The sequence below is a fragment of the Enhydra lutris genome, unplaced genomic scaffold (assembly GCF_002288905.1).
Source record: "Enhydra lutris kenyoni isolate GAN:26980312 unplaced genomic scaffold, ASM228890v2 scaffoldscaffold5, whole genome shotgun sequence".
Taxonomy (NCBI): Eukaryota; Metazoa; Chordata; class Mammalia; order Carnivora; family Mustelidae; genus Enhydra; species Enhydra lutris.
Window position 1 is genome coordinate 17,227,966 of NW_019154089.1, and position 20,376 is coordinate 17,248,341.

Here is a 20,376-nt window from a genome sequence, read left to right on the forward strand (position 1 = left end):
GGAGAACTGTAAGTTAGGTAAAATAAAGACAGGCTCTATGAGTAGTATTTCCTAGAGAACTTCCACATAGGCCAAAAAATGAAAGGTTTTTCTTTTTTCTTTTTTCTTTTTTTTTTGCAAATGGGGCTCTTAAAGAGCTCCAACCCTGTTCTGACCCTGACCCCTCTTGTGCCTGTGGTGCTGGTGGCTTTTACTATGATTGCTGTTTGTTGGTTTTCAATGTTACCTTGGAGCTGGGAAAAGGGGGATTGGTCAAGGGCATGTTAAAATACCACAAAACTCATGGTTTTTTCCAGAATAACACTTTTTTCTTTTCTTTTCTTTCCTTTCCTTTTTTTTTTTTTTTTTTTTTAAGATTTTATTTATTTGACAGAGAGAGAGAGATCACAAGTAGGCAGAGGCAGGCAGAGAGGGAGGGGGAAGCAGGCTCCCAGCAGAGCAGAGAGCCCAATGTGGGGCTCGACCCCAGGACCCTGAGATCATGACCTGAGCAGAAGGCAGAGGCTTAACCCACTGAGCCACCCTGGGGCCCCCACACTTTTTCTTAAATAAGAAAGAGTACATGCTCCCTGGGTTGTAAGAGGTCTTTGGTTAATTGCCAGAGTTCCGAAGTTTATTTTGACAATATTCACATTGTATTTGTAGAGATTTTCAGAAATCCTTACTCTACCTTTCTTGGTGATAGCACTCAATTATTTTGTAAGGAGAGTTGAATAATAATTTAAAATATCTTTTATATTTATCCATGTAGTTAACCATTTTTGGTGATCCCCATTCCTTTGTATAGATTCAGATTTCCATCTGTTACCGTTTTCTTTCTGCCTAAAGGACTGTATAACATTTCCTGTGATGCAGGTATGCAGGTGATAAATTCTTTCAGTTTTTATATGCCTGATAAGGTCTTTATTTCATCTTTGCATCTATGTTTATGAGGCATACTTGTTTGTAGTTTTTTTTTTGTCTTATTTTGTTACTGGTGCTGTTGTGGCCCCATAGATTGAATTGGGGAGTATTCCTTTCTCTTTTGTTATCTGAAAGGAAGAGTAATTACATCATTTCTTCTTTATATTGATAGAATTCAATAATCCCATCTGGGCCTGGAGTATTTTTTGGGAAGTTTGTAAAGACAAACTTAATGTCTTCTACAGAGGTAGTCAAGTTAATTAATCCTTTTCTCCTCAGTGAATGTTACTCTATTATCCCTTGAAAATCTGCTGGATCTTCAGTGATGTTCCCTTGATCATTCCTGATGTTGATAATCTTTTTTTTTTTTTTTTTTAAGATTTTTGAGAGACAGCTAGAGCACAAGTTGGAGGAGGGACAGAGGGACAGAGGGAAGCAGACTCCCCACTGAGCATGAAGCCCAATGTAGGGATTCCATCGAGGATTCTGAGATCCTGCCTGAGCCACCCAGGTGCCTGATGTTGAGCATTTTTTTCTTTTTTCTTGGTCAATCTGGCTAGAAGTTTATCAGTTTACTGACTTTTTTTTTTAAGGCTTTTGCCATTATAATTTTTCTCTTTTTTCTGTTTTCAATTTCTTTGGTTTCTGCTTTTTATTACTTTCTTTATTAAACTTTGAGTTTAATTTGTTCTCTTAGCATTTTAAAGTAGAAGCTTAGATGGTTGATTTGAGACTTTCTAATAGAAGCATTTTAATGCTATAAATTTTTGTCTAAGCAGTGCTTTTTGGAAGCATCTTAAAATTTTGATATATTTTCATTTTCATTCCTTTCAAAGTTTTTTTTGTTTTTGTTTTTGTTTTTGTTTTTTAGATTGTATTTATTTACTTGACAGAGAAACAGCAAGAGAGGGAACACAAACGGGGGAGTGGGAGAGAGGGAGAAGCTGGCATCACGCCGAGCAGGGAGCCGGATGTGGGGCTCCATCTGAGGACCCTGGGATCATGACCCAGGCTGAAGGCAGACACCTAACAACTGAGCCACCCAGGCGCCCCACTCAAAAGTATTTTTTTTTTCAAGATTTTATTGATTTATTTGACAGAGAATACAAGCAGAGGGAGCTGTAGGCAGAGGGAAAAGCAGACTCCCTGATAAGCAAGGAGCCCAATGCTGAACTTGGTCCGAGGACCCTGGGATCATGACCTTACCCGAAGGCAGACACTTAACTGACTGAGCCACCCATGTGCTCCTCAAAGTATTTTTGGACTTCTCTTTTACCCATGACTTATTTGGATGTTTTGTATTATTTAATCTCTAATAATTTTAGGATTTTTCCAAATAACTTTATGTAATCAGTTTCTAATTTAATTCCATTTATGATTGTAAAGCATATTTTATGTCATTTCTGTTCACTTAGGTTTTTTTCTTTAAGATTTTATTTATTTGACAGAGATCACAAGAAGGCAGAGGGGCAGGCAGAGAGAGGGAGAAGCAGGCTCCCCGCTGAGCAGATAGCCCGATAGGGGACTCTGTCCCAGGACCCTGAGATCATGACCTGAGCCGAAGACAGAGGCTTAACCCACTGAGCCACCCAGGCGCCCCCTTCTCTTAGGTTTTGTAGTGCCTCTCTTGGTGTGAATGGTATATGTGCCCTTGATATGAATATATATATTTTCCTTGTTGGGTGGAATGTCCTAGCAACGTCATTAATGTCAAGTTGATTAATAATGTTTTTGCTGTCTTCTGTATTATTGATTTTTTGTCTTCTTATTCTATTAGTTACTTGATTGAAGAATGTTGAGATACCCAAGTATAACTGTGGGATAAAGGTCTTATTTCGCCTTTAGTTCAGATTTTCTTCATATACTTTGGAGTCCTATTGTGTTTCTTTTTTTTTAAGATTTTATTTATTTATTTGACAGACAGAGATCACAAGTAGGCAGAGAGGCAGGCAGAGAGAGAAAAGGGGAAGCAGGCTCCCTGCAGAGCAGAGAGCCTGATGCGGGGCTCGATCTCAGAGTCCTGAGATCGTGACCTGAGCCAAAGGCAGAGGCTCAACCCACCGAGCCACCCAAGCACCCCTATTGTATTCAAATCTTAATTGCTTCTCAGTGTTTGGGTTTTCTTCCAAAAAAAATTATTGTGAAAATATTCAAAGATGAAAAAAGTAGTAAAACAAACACTTGTGTACCCTTGTAGATTTAGTAGTTAACATTTTGCTATATTTACATTTTTCTCTCTCTCTTAAAGATTTTATTTATTTATTTATTTATTTATTTTAGAAAGAGTGTGTGTGTGTGTGTGCATGAGCAGGAGAGGGGCAGTGGTAGAGGTAGAGATTCTCAGACTCTGTGCCGAGTGTGGAGCACCCCCACTTAGGGCTCAGTTTCACAACCTTGAGGTTTTTCCTTTATCCTTTGTATTTCCTGTAAGTAAGAAGTTCAGATTTGAAGCTTAATTAGATTCAGTTAAACATTTTGGGTAAGAATATTACATCTTTGTTTTTTATACTTCATACTACTGTGCTTCAAGAGGTTAAGTCTAGCTGTTTGGTTCAAGTAATGAATGTCAGATATCTACAGTGTAATTTTTCCTCTGTGATCCTCTGATGGCTTGTTTGTTCTGTTACCCAGGATGTTTTAATATATCTATTGATGATCCTTACCCTAATCAATTTTGGGGTTGTAAAGAATGATTCTTTTAAACATGTCATTCTTCCTTTATGACTGGCATTCTTCAGTAAGAAAGAGCCTTTCTTGGGTCACCTGGGTGGCTCAGTGGGTTAAAGCCTCTGCCTTCGGCTCAGGTCATGATCCCAGGCTCCTGGGATTGAGCCCCGAGTCGGGCTCTCTGCTCCGCAGGGAGCCTGCTTCCTCCCTTCTCTCTCTCTGCCTGCCTCTCTGCCTACTTGTGATCTCTCTCTCTCTCTCTGTCAAATAAATAAAATTAAGAGCCTTTCTTCTCTCATCTCCCCCTTTTAGTAGTAGTAAAGATTCATGAATTTTACTTATTCAATATATTAAAGTCAATTCTAGTCATTATTTTTTATGCTCCAAAATTGATGCAGGTGTTGTCTCCTTCAGACTGTCTCCTTTGTGCTTTTGAGGTGATCTCATTTGTCATTCAAACACTTTCTTGTTCTCTCAGCCAACTACATGTCCCAGGCTTGCTTTTAATTTTTCCAGCCCTAATCATAGCACTAGCCATTTCTCCAAATGCCCTAGGACCTTTTAGTTGGGTGTGGTATTTAGAACTAAAATCTGGGAGTGAGGTATGTTTATTACTACTGGGTTATTATTTCTAAGCCCTTTTAGTCAACAGAGCTATAAAATACTTTTTAAATTATGAGTTTATATTGATATGTACAATTCAAAATTAACTTAATTTTTTTCTTTTTATATGTTTTTATTTTTATTAAAAATTTCAGTTCCTGGGGCGCCTGGGTGGCTCAGTTGGTTGGGCGACTGCCTTCAGCTCAGGTCATGATCCTGGAGTCGCAGGGTCGAGTCCCGCATCGGGTTCCCTGCTCAGCGGGGAGTCTGCTTCTCCCTCTGACCCTCTCCCCTCTCATGCTCTCTCTCACTCACTCTCCTCAAGTAAATAAATAAAATTAAAAAAAAAAAATTTTAGTTCCTGGGGCGCCTGGGTGGCTCAGTTGGTTAAGCATCTGCTTTCAGCTCAGGTCATGATCTCAGGGTCCTGGGATGGAGCCCACATCAGGCTCCCTGCTTAGAGGGGACCCTACTTCTCCTTTCCTTCTGTCCACCCACCCCCAACCCCTCCGCCACTTGTGCTCTCTCTCAAATAAATAAAGTCTTCTCAAATTTCACTTCCTTAGGTGCCTGGGCGGCTCAGTCGGTCAAGCATCTGCTTTCGGCTCAGGTCGTGATCCCCGTGTCCTGGGATCGAGCCCCACATCGGGCTCTCTGTTCTGCAGGGAGCCTGCTTCTCCCACTCCCTCTGCCCGCCACTCTGCCTCCTTGTGCTCTCTCTTTCTGTCAAATAAGTTTTTAAAAAATTTTAAAAAATTCAGTTCCTATTGATATTAATATAATTCTTTACTTTATCCTACAGTAAATGTCCAGAGTTGCAGAATTATAGTAATTAGTATTGTACATGAATTCTTAGCACTTAAACCTGCTGAGTGAAGTTAAAGATGTCTTTTGTAGTTGATTTTTTTTAGTTTGATTTTGTTCTGAATATGTAAAACATTTACAATTTTCCAAAAGTCAAATCTGTATAAAAAGCTATACTTAGAAGTCTTGCTCCCATCCATCCCTTCTATCCCACAGCCCTTGTAGATAACTGTTTTCATTAATTTCTGGTTTATCCTTGTAGTGTGTGTGCATTTGTTTTTGTTTTTTACAAAACCAAATATATATAGAGAGGTAGTTGTTTCTCCTATTTCCTTAAACAAAATGTGTCACTAAATATGTACTGTTCTGTCTCATTTATTTGACTTGATTATTCTGGAAATTTCTCCCAATTTGAGTTTCTGCAGTTCTCCTTTATTCTTTACAGTTGCATTATATTTCATCATATGGTTGTACTGTGTATATCCATTGGATTGCTTTTAATACAAATAAGCCTGCAGGAAATAACTTTTCATATTTACATGGAGTATATCTTTTTTTTTTTTTTTTTAAGATTTTACTTATTTATTTATTTGAGAGAGAGAGAGAGAGACCACGAGTTGGTGGTTGGGGCAAAGGGAGATGGAGAAGCGGACTCCTGGTTGAGCAGAGAGCCCAACTTGGAGCTCTGTCTGAGGACCCTGGGATCATGACCTGAGCCAAAGGCAGATGCTTAAACAACTGAGCTACCCAGGCACCCCTATATGGCGTATATCTTGAAAGGAGAATCCTAAAGCAGGGATTGCTGACTCAATGAATGGATGAATTAAGTGATTATATTAGATGTTGCCAAATTCCCCCTTCACTGGGAATCCTTTGGATAATAATCCTATGGTATCTTAGACTCCTACCTCAAATGTAAGAGAGTATTTTATTTCTCTACAACTTACCAGTGTCAGATTCGTGAGTTGTTGCCTAAGAGCAAAAAAGGGAATTCCAGCATAGTTTTTACTTGCTTTTCTCTTATGGGGGAGATTGGAAATTGTTTCATATGTCACTTAACCTTTTCCGTTTTGAACTGGATATTCACATCTGTTGCCCATTTTTCTGTTACAGAGTTTTTGTTTTTTATCTTCTCCATTTTTAGTTTTGTATACCAGGGAGATTAGCCCCTTATGATGTAAGTTACAGGTACTTTCTCCAAGCTTGTCATTTGTATTTTGACTCCTCCTGCCCCGACATGAAAATTAAGTCTTTTCTTATTGCTTCTGAAAAAGCATTTACTATTCCTTTATTACAGAGAAATTTATATTTTCTTGTAGTGCATACATTGTTTCAGTTTTTACATTTAGACCTTTGATTCATTAATGTAGAATTTATTATGGTGTACAGTTTAAAGTATTGACCCAAATTTATCTTTTTCCCAGAGACTGTCCAGTTCCAACATTGTTAAATTGCCCATTTTTTTCAACAGTCTAAGGTAAAAATCTCTCATATACTAAATATCCATGTATATGTGGACTTTTTCTGAACTTCATTATATTCTAAATGTTCATATGCCTTATACATTTTTAACTGTAGTGGTTTTATGTTTTAATATTTGTAGTATTTAATATGTATTTAATATTTGTAGGGCCAGCTCCCTTGTTGTGCTTCTTTTTCAGGATTCTCCTAGCTATTCTTGCCCATTTGTTTTTACATATTAGAATCAACTCATCCATCTTCAGAAAGTTTTTTATTTTTTTTTTAATCAAAAAAATTTTTTAAGATTTTATTTATTTGACAGAGACAGACAATGAGAGCAGGAACACAAGCAGGGGGAGTGGGAGAGGGAAAGCAGGCTTACCACCCAGCAGAGAGTCCAACATGGGGCTCAGTCCCAGGACCCTGGGATCATGACCCAAGCCAAAGTCAGATGCTTAATGACTGAGCCACCCAGGCACCCCTAGTTTTTAAAATTTTTTAAAATTTATTTATTTATTTGAGACAGAGTGAGAGGGAACACAGCAGGAGGAGTGGGAAAGGGAGAAGCAGGCTTTCCATTGAGCAGGGAGCCCCATGTGGGGCTGAATCCCAGGAACCTGGGATCATGACCCGAGCTGAAGACAGATGCTTAACTGACTGAGCCACCCAGGTGCACCCCCAGAAAGTTTTTTTTTTTTTCCCCATTGGAAACATGCTATATATAGATATTCAGTTGGAAAGAATTGGCAACTTAGACATGTTAATGTCCAACTACAAAAGATGTCTTCATCTTGTTCAAGTCTAGTCTACTTTTGGGACTTGTAGGAGTTTAAAAAATATATCCTGATAATAGGTGTTGCATTCCAGGTATTATATCTTTTTTGTCACTGTTATACATGGGACCTTTTTTTCCATTGAATCTTCTAGCTGGGCATTTTATATATATAAGGCTTCCATTTTATATCCCATTACCATATTGATTTTTTTTAATCATTCAATTTTAGCACTTTCTTGTATTTTCTAGTCATACTATCCTATCATCTGCAATTAGAGATGGTTTTACTTCTTCCCTTCTGGTTCTCACACTTCTGATTTTTCTGTCTGATTGTGCTGGCTAACATTTTCAAAACAAGGTTAAATAGTTGTGGGGATGGTGGACATCCTTACCTTTTGTGTGCTTCCCATCCCTTGAACAACCTGTAAATTAACAGAAGTAAAGGTCCCTGCAATGCAAGGAATGCAATTCTATATAAAACCATTGCCCAAATCAGTAGAATGAAACATCTGAAAATTTCATATACTGCTTAGAAGGTACAGTGGGCTCCTGTTAAGTGACCATATTCTTAGTTCCAATTTTGTGTAATTTCAGGCTTCAAAATGAAGTTGGGTTTTTTTGTATGCATTTGTTGGATTTAACTGTATGCTTTTGTAACTTTTTTTTTTTTTTAAAGATTTTATTTATTTGAAACAGAGAGAGAGAGATCACAAGTAGGCAGAGAGGCAGGCATAGAGAGAGAGGAGAAAGCAGACTCCCCGCTGAGCAGAGAGCCCGATGCAGGCCTCGATCCCAGGACCCTGAGATCATGACCTGAGCCGAAGGCAGAGGCTTAACCCACTGAGCCACCCAGGCGCCCTGCTTTTGTAACTTTTTAAATATGGACTGCTTCACAAATTTGCATGCCATCCTTGCACAGGGGCCATGCTAATCCCTGTAGCATTCCAGTTTTAGTATATGTGCTGCCAAAACAAGCATGCTTGTGTAACATTTTTAATGAGATTCGCCCATCCTTGGACATACAGTGTTGTAGGTTGGCTTTCCTCTTGCCTGTTTGTATGCTCAGGCTATTGGTAATTAGATTTATACTCTGAAAAACAGGCCAGGAAATCATTATGTTTATTTTTTCCCCCTCAATAAAGCTAACTCAGACAACATTAGAAATTATATATATGTGTCTTTAAAATTCTATTTTAACTGCTTAATTTTTATAAACTGTAGGATGGGAGCACAGTCAATGTTCTTGTTTCTATTTTTTTATAAAATAGTAGCATAAAAAACTGTGTATTTAACCTAGATAAGTATACATACATATCTTTAGTGCCTAATCTGTTATAGGTGCTGAGTACTTCTAGGCTGAAGCTGACAGACCAGAAATCTGCATTACCTCCTCCCTTGTGATTAGGATTCCTCTTTATGTACCTGGGTGGCTCAATCAGTTAAACATCTGCTTTTGGTTCAGGTCATGATCCCAGGGTCCTGGGATTGAGCCCTGCATTGGGCTCCCTGCTTAGCGGGTAGCCTGCTTCTCCCTCTTCTCTGCAGCTCCACTTGCTTGTGCTGTCTCTCTCTGTGTCAAATAAATAAAATCTTAAGTCCAACTCTTTGGATTAAAAAAAAAAAAAGGATTCCTCTTTAGTGAGCATGGTATCTCTGAAGAAATGAATTAGGTGGTTCCATGGTGTAATGGTGAGCACTCTGGACTCTGAAGAAATGAATTAGGTGGTAGATTAGATAGGTTGAGGATCTGATGCTGCTCAATTAGCTTTTCCTTTGTCCCATCAGAGACATTTCGTAAGTCCTAACAAAGCCTGTGAAAGATGAATGAGTGCTACTAGAAAAACAACACATGCTTTATTTTGAATGAAGCTTGTAATTGATTTGATATGTAAAAGAAAACATATTTCTCAGCCCCAATAAGACATGGAGTGCTATAATGGAAAAAGAGCTCTGGACTATTAATCTAGTCATCTGGGTTATAGTCCTGGCTCTTTCTGATTTTGAGCAAGTCATTTATCCATGTTAGGCCTTCCTTACCTTCCTGTTAAATAGTAAGGTTGGCTGGTACCATCTAAGATCTCTTCCACATCTAAATTCTCAGATTTTAGAGAAGTTATGTGTATGGTTTTGACTTTTAGCATGTTGATGCTCTTAGTTTAAACATTTTAATCCCTGTATCCCTATTTTTATTTTGGCAGTATGTTACTTTAGGTAAAGGGAATATATGTAGTATGTATGTGTTTGTATAGTGCATTCTAAATTTACATGAGAATAAAATACAAATATAGTTTTAGGCCAGGACCATCTGTTGTGGAAGAGTTCTATGGGATCTATTCATAACTCTTGGGAGTGACAAAAATTTCCCTTTCATTTTCATGATCTTCATACTCTAATCAATCTAAATATAGGAACATTATCCCAATCCTGTTCCTTGCTGCTTTCAAATTTTCAGAATTCTGTGCAACATTTTGTCCTTTGATGGTGAGCTCTTTGAATATTCAGTCTATTCCCTTAGGCTGTTGTCTTAGCGAAATGGAATGCTCTGGTTTTCAATCTGTTACAGCTATTATTATGTGAGTCATATCTTGATATTTACTTTACTTATACATTATGGGTTCTCCTTTAGTCATGTGAAGAGTCCCAATCTTAAATTAGGGAACCAGAAGGCAGGAAACCAAAAGAGAGGAACCAAAAGCAGGAAAACAACTATAAACATACTTCATTTTAGAGATCAGTGGGGTTTTTTTGTTTGTTTTGTTTGTTTTTAAGATTTTATTTTATTTATTTGACAGAAAGTGAGAGGGAGAGAGCATAAGCCAGGGGGAGAGGCAGAGGGAGAAGCAGATTACTGGCTGAGCAGAGAGCCCAACACAGGGCTCAACACATGAACTCTGTGATCATGACCTGAGCTGAAGGCAGACGCTCAATCATCTGAGCCACGCAGGCGCCCCATGTTTTTTATCAAAATGTCAAAGTGAATTCTAAGCAAATTCATTCACTTGTGGAGTAAAAGATAACATCTAAGATTATGTTGCATATTTGAATCTGAAAAGCAAACTTTTCTTGGGTTTTCTGCACATTAAAACTATTTATTCGTCAGAAAGGGATTAAGTGCTAACCATTTTTAAGGACAGTTAAAATAAATGTAAATGACAGTAGATGAATGTGAGTAAGAGTTTTCTGAGATGTGAGTTTTTTGTAAAAGTTTTAGCAAAATAACTGGATTAGTGGGGGAAAGAAGAGTATTTTCCGAAATAATAAAATTAGGTTTCATTATTAATCTTTTGCTATATGTTAAACCATGGAATAAAAAAACTTGGTTGGTTGCCTGCAATTTAAAAATTTAAAACTGAAATTTGGGGAATAAGAACTGTTTCCTGTCTTTAAATCCATTGTCAGAGCATAATGCTATGCTTAGTCCCAGACATACGAACGGTACTGAGCATCTTTCTTGGTTTCAGCGGTCAGATGATATATGAAACAGACAAATCTGAAAGTTTCAGAGCTTAAGATGTAATCTAATGAGTACACACAGTTTATGTCTTTTTCTTTATAACTGAGCATGGTTGACTTGGTGCAAAAAAAAACATAGCTTCTTAGCTGCTAGCCTGATTTCTATGTCCAGGTATTTTCAGAAATTTAGGTTTATGATATCAGCTAAAATCAAAGCACAACATTTGGTGACCAATTCCTAGAAAATATACTCATATGCATAGGATGTGCATGACAATCATAGAACAGTTCTTTTTAAAATTAAGGAAGGTACTTGTATTTTAAATTCTCAGAATGAGAATTCTCAGAATGAGCCACGTGGGCACCCCCTAAAATGAGGCTTTTAATTTCATATTTTGTAATGAAAATTCTGCACTGCTCAGCGGTTTCACTAAAATATGTTGTAAACACTTCAGTATTTTAGTATGGATGTTCAGTAGACTTTCTCTGTTATGTGTGTTTGTGATAAAGAGAAAAGTAGAGACTGAGACACAAAAGGAAGCTTGCTTGATGTCACAAAAATTTATTTTGTCTTATCTACTACTACATAAAGTAGTGACTTTGGAACTTTTCAGCATATAGATTTGAGATGGATTTGGAATGATTATCCTTAAGCATAATGTATCATCTGTCCTTTTTATGGGACTTTGCTCTTATACCTTTTGTAGGTGGGAGAGGTAAAATAAAGCTACCTCATATTCATAAGGAATGGGCTTTTACTTTTTCCAAAGTATTTTCCTACCTTTATTTTTTTAAAGATTTTATCCATTTATATGAGTGAGAGAGAGTAGGAGCAGGGGGAGGGACAGAGGGAGAAGGAGAAGCGGACTCCTCACCGAGTGCAGAGCCCCACCATTGTAGACAACAACAATGACTACAACTACAACAACTACTCAGGGCTTGATCCCAGGACCCTGAGATCTTGACCTTAGCCAAAGTCAGACACTTAATCCACTAAGCTACCCAGATGCCCTTATTTTCTACCTTTGTTATGAGATTGTTTTTGTGTCAGGTCCCTCTGAGGGCCTCTTTCGGTTTCTTAGGTTTAAGTACTGAGATTGTAGAGGTTTTGTTGTTTTTGCCTTTGCTTTGTGATTCTCTCACAATTAGAGAATTACAACAGGTTATCTCTCAGGTACATTTAATATATTTGAGGTTAGACAGTTCTCTGGAACTACTCAGGAAAACCTGAAACTATATTCAAATAGGTATCTTACTTGAATATTGAATAGATAACTTTGTGTAATAGGTACTCATTTGAATGTTAAATAGATACCTATTCAAATAGTTATTTACCTATTGTGCCCTGTCTTCTACTCCCTGTTCAGTAAACTAATATTGAGTGTCATCCGTAGGCTATTACTGACTTATCTAAAGGTTAATATAGCAGAAAATAAATATGCATTTCATTTTGCCTTGTTAGTAGAACCAGTAGGGGGTGGATTGTGATTATCTGACATATTCTGAACACCTTTTAGAGAATAATGTGCTGTGTAGATTTATTATTTAGAAAATACAAGGGAAAGTCATTAGTATAGATCGAGTTTCTCACATTTGAATTAAACTTGATACACACATCTGTAGTGTTCCCCTTAGTGGATGTCCAGTACATATTTGTTAATTAGGATACTTGGGTCCTCTTTCTAGCTCTGCTATTAAATAGACAGTTTTCCTGCTTTGCTATCCATATCCTTTTAGAATTCAGCTGGTTGCCATTTCACTAGGATAAGTTACAGGGCCAAAAAGTGCAGGGACTCAAAACACTGGATGTTTGAAGGGAAAAATAGCTGGCAGTGGCATAGTGTGCCACTCTGAAGGTAAAGGATGAGACCTGCTGTGTGCTGCTTTGAGATAAAATGGCCAGATTAGGTGGAAAGAGCATGGCTGAATCCAACTGTCACTCCAGATACACTTTGCAGCATTAGTTTGTTCTGTCATTGGCAGCATAGCATTCTGTAGGGGATAGAGATTGCCCAGGAACTGGAGTAATTGTATTTATTTCTATTATGAATAGCCCAAATTTCATTTGGCTCTGGGCCAGTAAGGGAGTGGTTAATTTCATGGCTTCTTTAGAACCATTTTGAGAGTAATTTCTTTTAAATTAGTATTCTTTCTGCAGTTAAATATAGAACATTGAATTTTGACACACACCCTCTCCTTCCCACCACTCTGTCATTTATTTCCCACCCACTCTTACCCAAGACTCCCATCAAGCTTCACTTTTCTTTTTACTGATTTTTCCATCTATCGAACTATTTCTTGTCTCTGGCACCGTATAAGATTAAGAATGGCTCTCTATGTTGGTGTGGAATCAGTGATGATAGGCCAGGTAAGTATCTGGGTAAAAGAAGCTGCATCAGCCTTGTTCTAGCCCTACCACTATGTAGCATTCTCTAAGGAGCTCTGCTGCCTTTTACAGCAAATGAGGAGTGGACTCCTGCCCCCCTTTTTTTCTTCTCCTCTAGGTTTGAAACTACAGTAGGATGTTGTAGTTCTTCTGTTTCTTGTGGTTAGAACTTCTCCCATAGTCCAGTATGAAGGATCACCTGTTCAGTCCTATTTTCTCTGAAGAGTGAAGCACTGATTTCTGACCTTCTGTCTCACCCTTTTCAAAATTAGCTCCTATATAGGTTTCAGAAAGAGGCATTTACAGTTCCTTGACTGAAGTCCAGAGTGGGTGCTCCTGTGATCAGGTTTCCTCAGGGAGCTGCTGGTTTGACTCTTCCTTTGGACACTGCAGAGCAGTCTTTCCCCTGCTAAGGATTTCTCAGTTCCTACTTTCTGGTTTTATATGTTCAGAGTCCTGAGATTCAAGCTAATGTTACTTGATTTTTCCTAGTATCTTACCTTTTTTATGGCATCCTTTGTCTTTTTAAAATCCTGCCATTATTGTCTGATGAAATACTTAATGCTATTTTTCTAAGTAATTATTAAAATCATCCTTTGGAGAAGGCATTGGGAGTTGAAAAGAGTTGTCCCTGGACCTTTTAGATAGAGCCATCTAATGTCTCCATTTGCTCTTGTAGTTCCAAAATAGGGAACATTTCAGAATGCAAGAATTAATTATGAGGCAGACTTCTAGCTATAATTTTGAGGAATGAATCAAAGAGGAATGACCAGATCACTTTTAATACATCATTTATAAATTTTGGTTTTGATGTCAACTTTTTATTTTTCTTCTCAGTCGCCTTAGGTCGTAACCAGCCTTTGAAAAAGGAGAAACCCAAATGGAAAAGCGATTATCCCATGACAGATGGACAACTGCGCAGCAAGAGGGACGAATTTTGGGACACCGCACCAGCTTTTGAAGGCCGTAAAGAGATTTGGGATGCCTTGAAGGCTGCTGCACATGCTTTTGAGAGCAATGATCATGAACTGGCACAAGCAATCATTGATGGTGCAAACATAACATTACCACATGGTAGGTTTGGTGGTTTTCAAGGGTAACAGGGAACATACTCAGCTCCTTTCCAATAACACGAAACCAAATGCAAAGAATTCATTTTTCTTGCTGTGCATTTTTTTTTTTTTAAAGAAGGACATTCCTCTTCATTTCTTTGTATATCTTTTAGCTGGAGAAAGATTTACTTTGTGTGTTTGTTTTTCATTTTTTAATTTTTTAAGTAAGCGCTACACCCAACATGTGCTTGAACCCACAACCCCAAGATCAAGAATTGCGTGCTCCACCAATTGAGCCAGCCAGGTGTCCCACTATTTTTTATGCTTTTTAAGTATTTTTAATCTCAAGAAAGTGAACACTTGATAACCTGTATTTTCCAACTTCCATACTCAGAAACTTGCTAGTTCTTCATCAAGGGCCCTCCATCCCCTGTCCCAATCTTCTAGAGCTTCTCCTGCACTCATTTCCTGTGGGCACTAGAGAAGTCTCACATTTAGATTTCAGAAGCCATAGAGACTCAGTGGATTTTCCTTTAGTCTTTGTACTTTCTCATCAAGCCTATTTTTAGCATAATGAGCAAACTCAAGCTTAGAAGTCACGTTCTGAAGGACAGTTTTCTATGATTGTGACCCTGAGCATTATTAAGAACCTCTCTTTATTTTGCTTAGGAATGTGACTCTAAGGAACACGATTAGTTTTGAGTGTTTCCAGGGACACATGTCTGCTGGACCCGTACATATCCTCTTGCTTGGTCTCCTTGATTAGAAACACTTCAAAATTTTTCATGGTGTACTGAGATTTAAGTGTTAATTTTATATTATATTCTTTGTTCTTTTGATAATTGTACTTATAAATTTTTCTCTTTAGTTTTTCAAATTAATATTTTTCCAAGTTGTCTCTTTAGCCCCTTGTGTAATCACCTGCATTCCTTTGCATTGTTTTCTGTTCCTTTATACGTTCATTTTTTCTTTTTCAATATCTCTCTTTGTCTGTATTTTCAGAACACTGCTTTTCCCTGTTTAATTATCTGCTTTATGTCCTTTAACTCCTTTTCTCCCTCCCTCCCTCCTTCTCTCTCTTCTTTCTTTTTTGGTTTTATTTATTTAGCTAACTCCACACCTGATGTGGGGCTCGAACTCACAACCCAGAGATCAAGAGCCGTATGTTTGTTCCAACTGAGCCAGCCAGGCTCCCCGACTCCTTTTCAAATAAAGATATTTAACTTAGTATCCTTCCTAGTTTTCCAAATCTCTGTTAATTTTCTGAATTAACTGTGCTTTCAAGAAACTTTTAAAAATACATATTCCATAGCTTTTCTGTTCTTTATTATGAAAGCCTATTAGTATAGGCTTGGGTTAATAATATTTATTGAGTACCCACTGTTTATAGATGACTTTTTCTGCACAGGTGTGAAAATGATGCCTCCTATATTTGAAAAAATGTGTAGTTAAATGCCATTTTAGTATGACTCTTTAGTGCTGATTTTCAAGGATAGTCTTTGAATTCTTTACCTCATGTGATTAGGGGTGTACCTCATCTTGTTCCATTACTTCTTTTAGATCTATATTTTGTCTTCATCTACTACCTTTATATAAATAAAGAGCCTTCCTTTACAGATTTTTTTTATCATCCTTCTCTTTTTAATGCTTATATCCCATATTTTTAAAGCAGTATTTATTTTTTGTTTGTACAGGTTTGCAAGCTGAGAGTAGGGATGGGGAGTGGGAAAGAATTAATTTATTTGTGATTGTCTTAATTTAGAAGCCTGAGATCCAGAACCTTAGAATTTCTTTGACTTCCTTACTTTATACTTATAGTTACCTGTAGGAATGCCTGATTGTGTTCTATAAATTATGGCCTTGGGGCACCTGGGTGGCTCAGTCATTAAGCGTCTGCCTTTGGCTCAGGTCATGATCCCAGGGTCCTGGGATCGGGCCTCACATTGGGCTCCCTGCCCAGCGGGAAGCCTGCTTCTCCCTCTCCCACTTCCCCTGCTTGTGTTCCCTCTCTCACTGCTCTCTCTTTCTCTCTCTCTCTCTCTCTCTCTCTCTCTCTATCAAATAAATAAATAAATAAATCTTTTAGAAAAAATTATGGCCTTGTTTACAAGTTCATGGAGGCAAAGTAACTGTTTTATGTAAGGCAGGGGTATATGTATATTTTATTGGGTATGGGCAAATACTTAAGTCCCTTGTGTTTGCTTACCTATTTGAACTGCCAAGAAAAGTATTGTTGTTGGCAGCCTCACCAGCCAATAGATTAGAGAGAATTATTCTTGGAAATTTGATAGGATGAGTTTCTACTTCCTACATTTAAGGAGTATTTTCTGCTTTAGCATGAAGAAATCAAATTGATGTCTCCTGTTCAAAGCTCTATAATAACTTTCTGGGTATTACTGTCATTACTACCTTTGATTGAATTCCCTTGTTCATATTTGAACCTTAATAGCATTTTTTGGATGGACTTTAGAATTGTGTTCACTCATGTACTCTAACTCACCATGAGTTTATAACTTAGCTATTTAGCTACATGCTTTTATCTAGACCTAATCAGTGGTGTTACTAAAATGTTTTCCACCTTTTTGGTGTAGTTATATATTTGAAATTTTACTTTGGACACACTTTGCTGTGTTAGACCCTAAACATCCTATAATTCATATTTTAAATTTAAAATATTGCATAGGCTTTAGCTCAGGCTTTAGTATCAGACCTAGCCTTCCTTTCTGCCTCTACTGTATTACTCATGGCTGTGCAACTTTGGGCAAATCACTTCTTTTCTGTAAGCTTCAATGCTGCCATCTATAAAATATGGATTATAACTACCTATGTTATAGGATGGTTGTATTGATTAAATGTGATACTAACACATACAAATTTCTAACCATCGGCCAAAAAGTGATAAATAGTAGTGCGAATGAACTGCTTTTCTTGAACTCTGGCATTAACAGGTAAATTCCTGTACCAAATTCTTTAATACAATTTGGTCATTTTTATGGATATATTATCTACTGATACCATCTTTCTCTGGCTTTGGGGGGACTCTGCCCATGGGCAAATGCCTAATTGAATTTTGAGATTGTATTGATTCCATAGCAACATTAGTAACAGATTTATTAATTGGACATCAAAACATTGATGACATAGTTTAGCATCATTCCTATTTAGGCCCATCTCTCTTCTTTCATCTACATCTGTGTTACCCATAAAAGTATTGAACTGATCTTAGATTGACAATCTGAAGAGATCCTAGGGCATACATTCCTTTCTAAGCTTCCTTCAGTCAGGTCTCACCTTATTTTCATCTCATCCTGTTTTCTCTTCCTATGATCTTATTATCCCAACCCATTCATATTATCTTCCCAATATAAATATTATAAAAAATTTCTTGAAGTTTGATAACTATATGGAAATGTCTTTGTAAATGTTATTTGTATAGGTCTTGCCTGTTATTTTAGATTGTATGTGCAAAGTAAACAAAGTAAACATTACCAGTGTTATGTGCACAAAAATTATGTATTTGTCAGTGGCCTTTTTTCTGTATAATCATAATTACCTTATTTCCTGAGTTATTTTTCAGAGAAACAACCAAAACACCTCCCATCACCCAATGCCCATGCCTCATATTTCCTCCTTTGTTTCTTTTTCATATAGTGATTCCATGAATAATTCTGTTCTTGTCTCAACTCCAGCCTGTAGGTCGTGTTCATTATATTTGTCTTATCCAAGCACCAGATAATTCTGTGCTTTTTAATTATCTTTCTTTATTAATATCAGCAATGTCTTTAGTTCATTATTCTCAAATGGCAATAGAGAGCGTTAGAGGGAAGATGGTATCATAACTATCAGGGAATTTTTTTTTTTTTTAAAGATTTTATTTATTTATTTGACAGACAGAGATCACAAGTAGGCAGAGCCGCAGGCAGAGAGAGAGGAAGGGAAGCAGGCTCCCTGCTGAGCAGAGAGCCTGATGCGGGGCTCGATCCCAGAACCTTGGGATCATGACCTGAGCTGAAGTCAGAGGCTTTAACCCACTGAGCCACCCAGGCGCCCCCTATCGGGGAATTTTAAATGAGCGAATGTATTTTCACTCTGGAAATTGTGACTCAGATTGAGGATATATGTGGACAAGTGTATTGTGGAAAAATCTCCCTGGATGATTCTGGTATCCAGTACCTCTTTCCACAGTCTCCCCATCCCATAAGCAGTTTATTTTTCATGATTTACACATTTTTTCTCATGGTCCTAAATTTCTTAAAAAGAGTATCTCCTTTTTCTTTCTTTTCTTTTTTTTTTTTTTAAATGAAATAAGTTTATGTGTTTTTTTTTTATAGATTTTTATTTATTTATTTGACAGAAATCACAAGTAGGCAGAGAGAGAGGAGGAAGCAGGCTCCCCACTGAGCAGAGAGCCCGATGCGGGGCTCGATCCCAGGACCCTGGGATCATGACCTGAGCCGAAGGCAGAAGCTCCAACCTACTGAGCCACCCAGGCGCCCTGAGTATCTCCTTTTTCTAATTGACTACTATTTTGCCATTACCTAAAAATCCTAAAAACATTCCTAATACAGTACTTTGCTAATGAAACTAAGTCATATATTAAGTGGTGTACCCAAATTAGCATAAACAGAGGGTTTGTATTTATGTATGTATATATGTGTGTATGTATGTATTTTTAAAGCTTTTATTTATTTGAGATAGAAAGAGCATGAGAGGGGAGAGGGTCAGGGAGAAGCAGACTCCCCCCTGAGCAGGTGGCCTGATGGGGTACTGGATCCTGGGACTCCAGGATCATGACCTGAGCTGAAGGCAGTTGGTTAACCAACTGAGCCACCCAGGAACCCTTTTCTGTTTTTTTTTTAAGGTGGGGGGCACCTGGCTGGTTCAGTAGGTAGAGCATGACTCTTGATCTCAGGGCTGTGAGTTCAAGTCCCAATTTGGGTATAGAGATTACTTAAAATCTTAAAAAAAAAAAGGAAAGGTGGTTATTATTTTCATTTTTCAGAGCTTGGCCCATAGTCACTATTCAGTAATTTTCAGTGAAAGCTTGTTCAGAAACAATACTTGTTTCATAAAGATGAGAGGATTTAATGCTTTTTAGAATTATTATATAGAAGATTAAAAAGGATTTTTAAAATTGGCTATTCCCTCTTTCCCTACTTTCTAGTTTTCTGGAAAGGTAGTAGTTTATTTCTTCAGCATCTACAATTACTGTGTTTTCCATCTCCCTCCCAATTCAAATGTAAAAGCTCCCCTCTTAACCTTTCTTGTCTAGGAGTAGCTCCTCACCATTATTCAAACACTTTTCCCTTTCTTACAGACTTAACTCCAACTTTACTCTTATTATTTCTTGTGGCTAAGCATTACCAGGTGTTCAGTTAGGCTTTTGAAGGTCCATTTCTTTTTTCCTTTTTCATGCTTAGGGATATAGAAAGTAGGAAAGGGTAATTCTTTAAAAATTTTTTTTAATCACCTTCAAAATATAGAAGGAAAGAGAGTTGCCCAGAATTTTGTTTTCCTTTTTCCTGGTCTTACCTCAAAATACATCAAATGTAAATAAATTGAACTTTGTGTAATGTGATTAAGTCTTTAAAAATCAAGGCACTTAGGGGAGCCTGGGTGGCTCAGTTGGTTGAGCATCTGACTCTTGACTTCAATTCAGCTCAAGTCTTGGTTGTGGGATTGAGCCCCATATCAGGCTTCATGCTCAGTGCAGAGTCTGCTAGGGGTTCCCTCTTCCTCTGCCCCTTGCCCTTCTTTTGCACACACTCTCTCTCTTCCCCCAGTCTCTAAAATAAACTTTGAAAAATCTTATTAAGGTTTTTTTTAAAAGGCACTCATAAATAATATAAATAGAGCAATTCTATGTTAGGGAGCCAACATGATGAAAAGAACACCTAGACTGAGAACCAGGAATAATAAAATACTCATAATTCATGTTTTGAAGTGGTGCTATGTAATCCTCATGCCTGTAATAATCACCTACAATAGTCCCTTTTTTAAAGGGATGAGAAGGAGGAGTGCCTGGGTAGCGCAGTCAGTTAAGTGTGTGACTCTTGGTTTCAGCTCAGGTCATGATCTCAGGGTCCTGGGTTGACCCCCAGGTTGGGCTCCATGCTCAGTGTAGAGTCTGCTTGAGACTACCTCTCTCTCTAAAATAAATTCAAAATATTTTTAATAAATAAGTAAATAAATAGATGAGAAAACTGAAATACAGAATGGTTACATTCTTTTTCCAAGTGTTAAGTATGGAATTGGAATTAGGATTTGAATTC

At 37.6% G+C, this 20,376-nt stretch overlaps 1 protein-coding gene across 3 annotated transcripts in view; it reads left to right on the forward strand.

Moving 5' to 3' along the window:
- The window catches only part of LOC111141107 (ubiquitin domain containing 2), a 60,010-nt gene that overhangs the window by 29,674 nt on the left and 9,960 nt on the right, over positions 1–20,376 (forward strand). For 2 of the 3 annotated variants that reach the window (XM_022493443.1, XM_022493445.1), the window contains exon 2: positions 13,890–14,126. In XM_022493443.1, the coding sequence (XP_022349151.1) occupies positions 13,890–14,126 (237 nt within the window). Of the gene's footprint in view, positions 1–6,399; positions 6,455–13,889; positions 14,127–20,376 lie in introns of those variants that run through there. The other variant, XM_022493444.1, reaches the window with a different exon arrangement.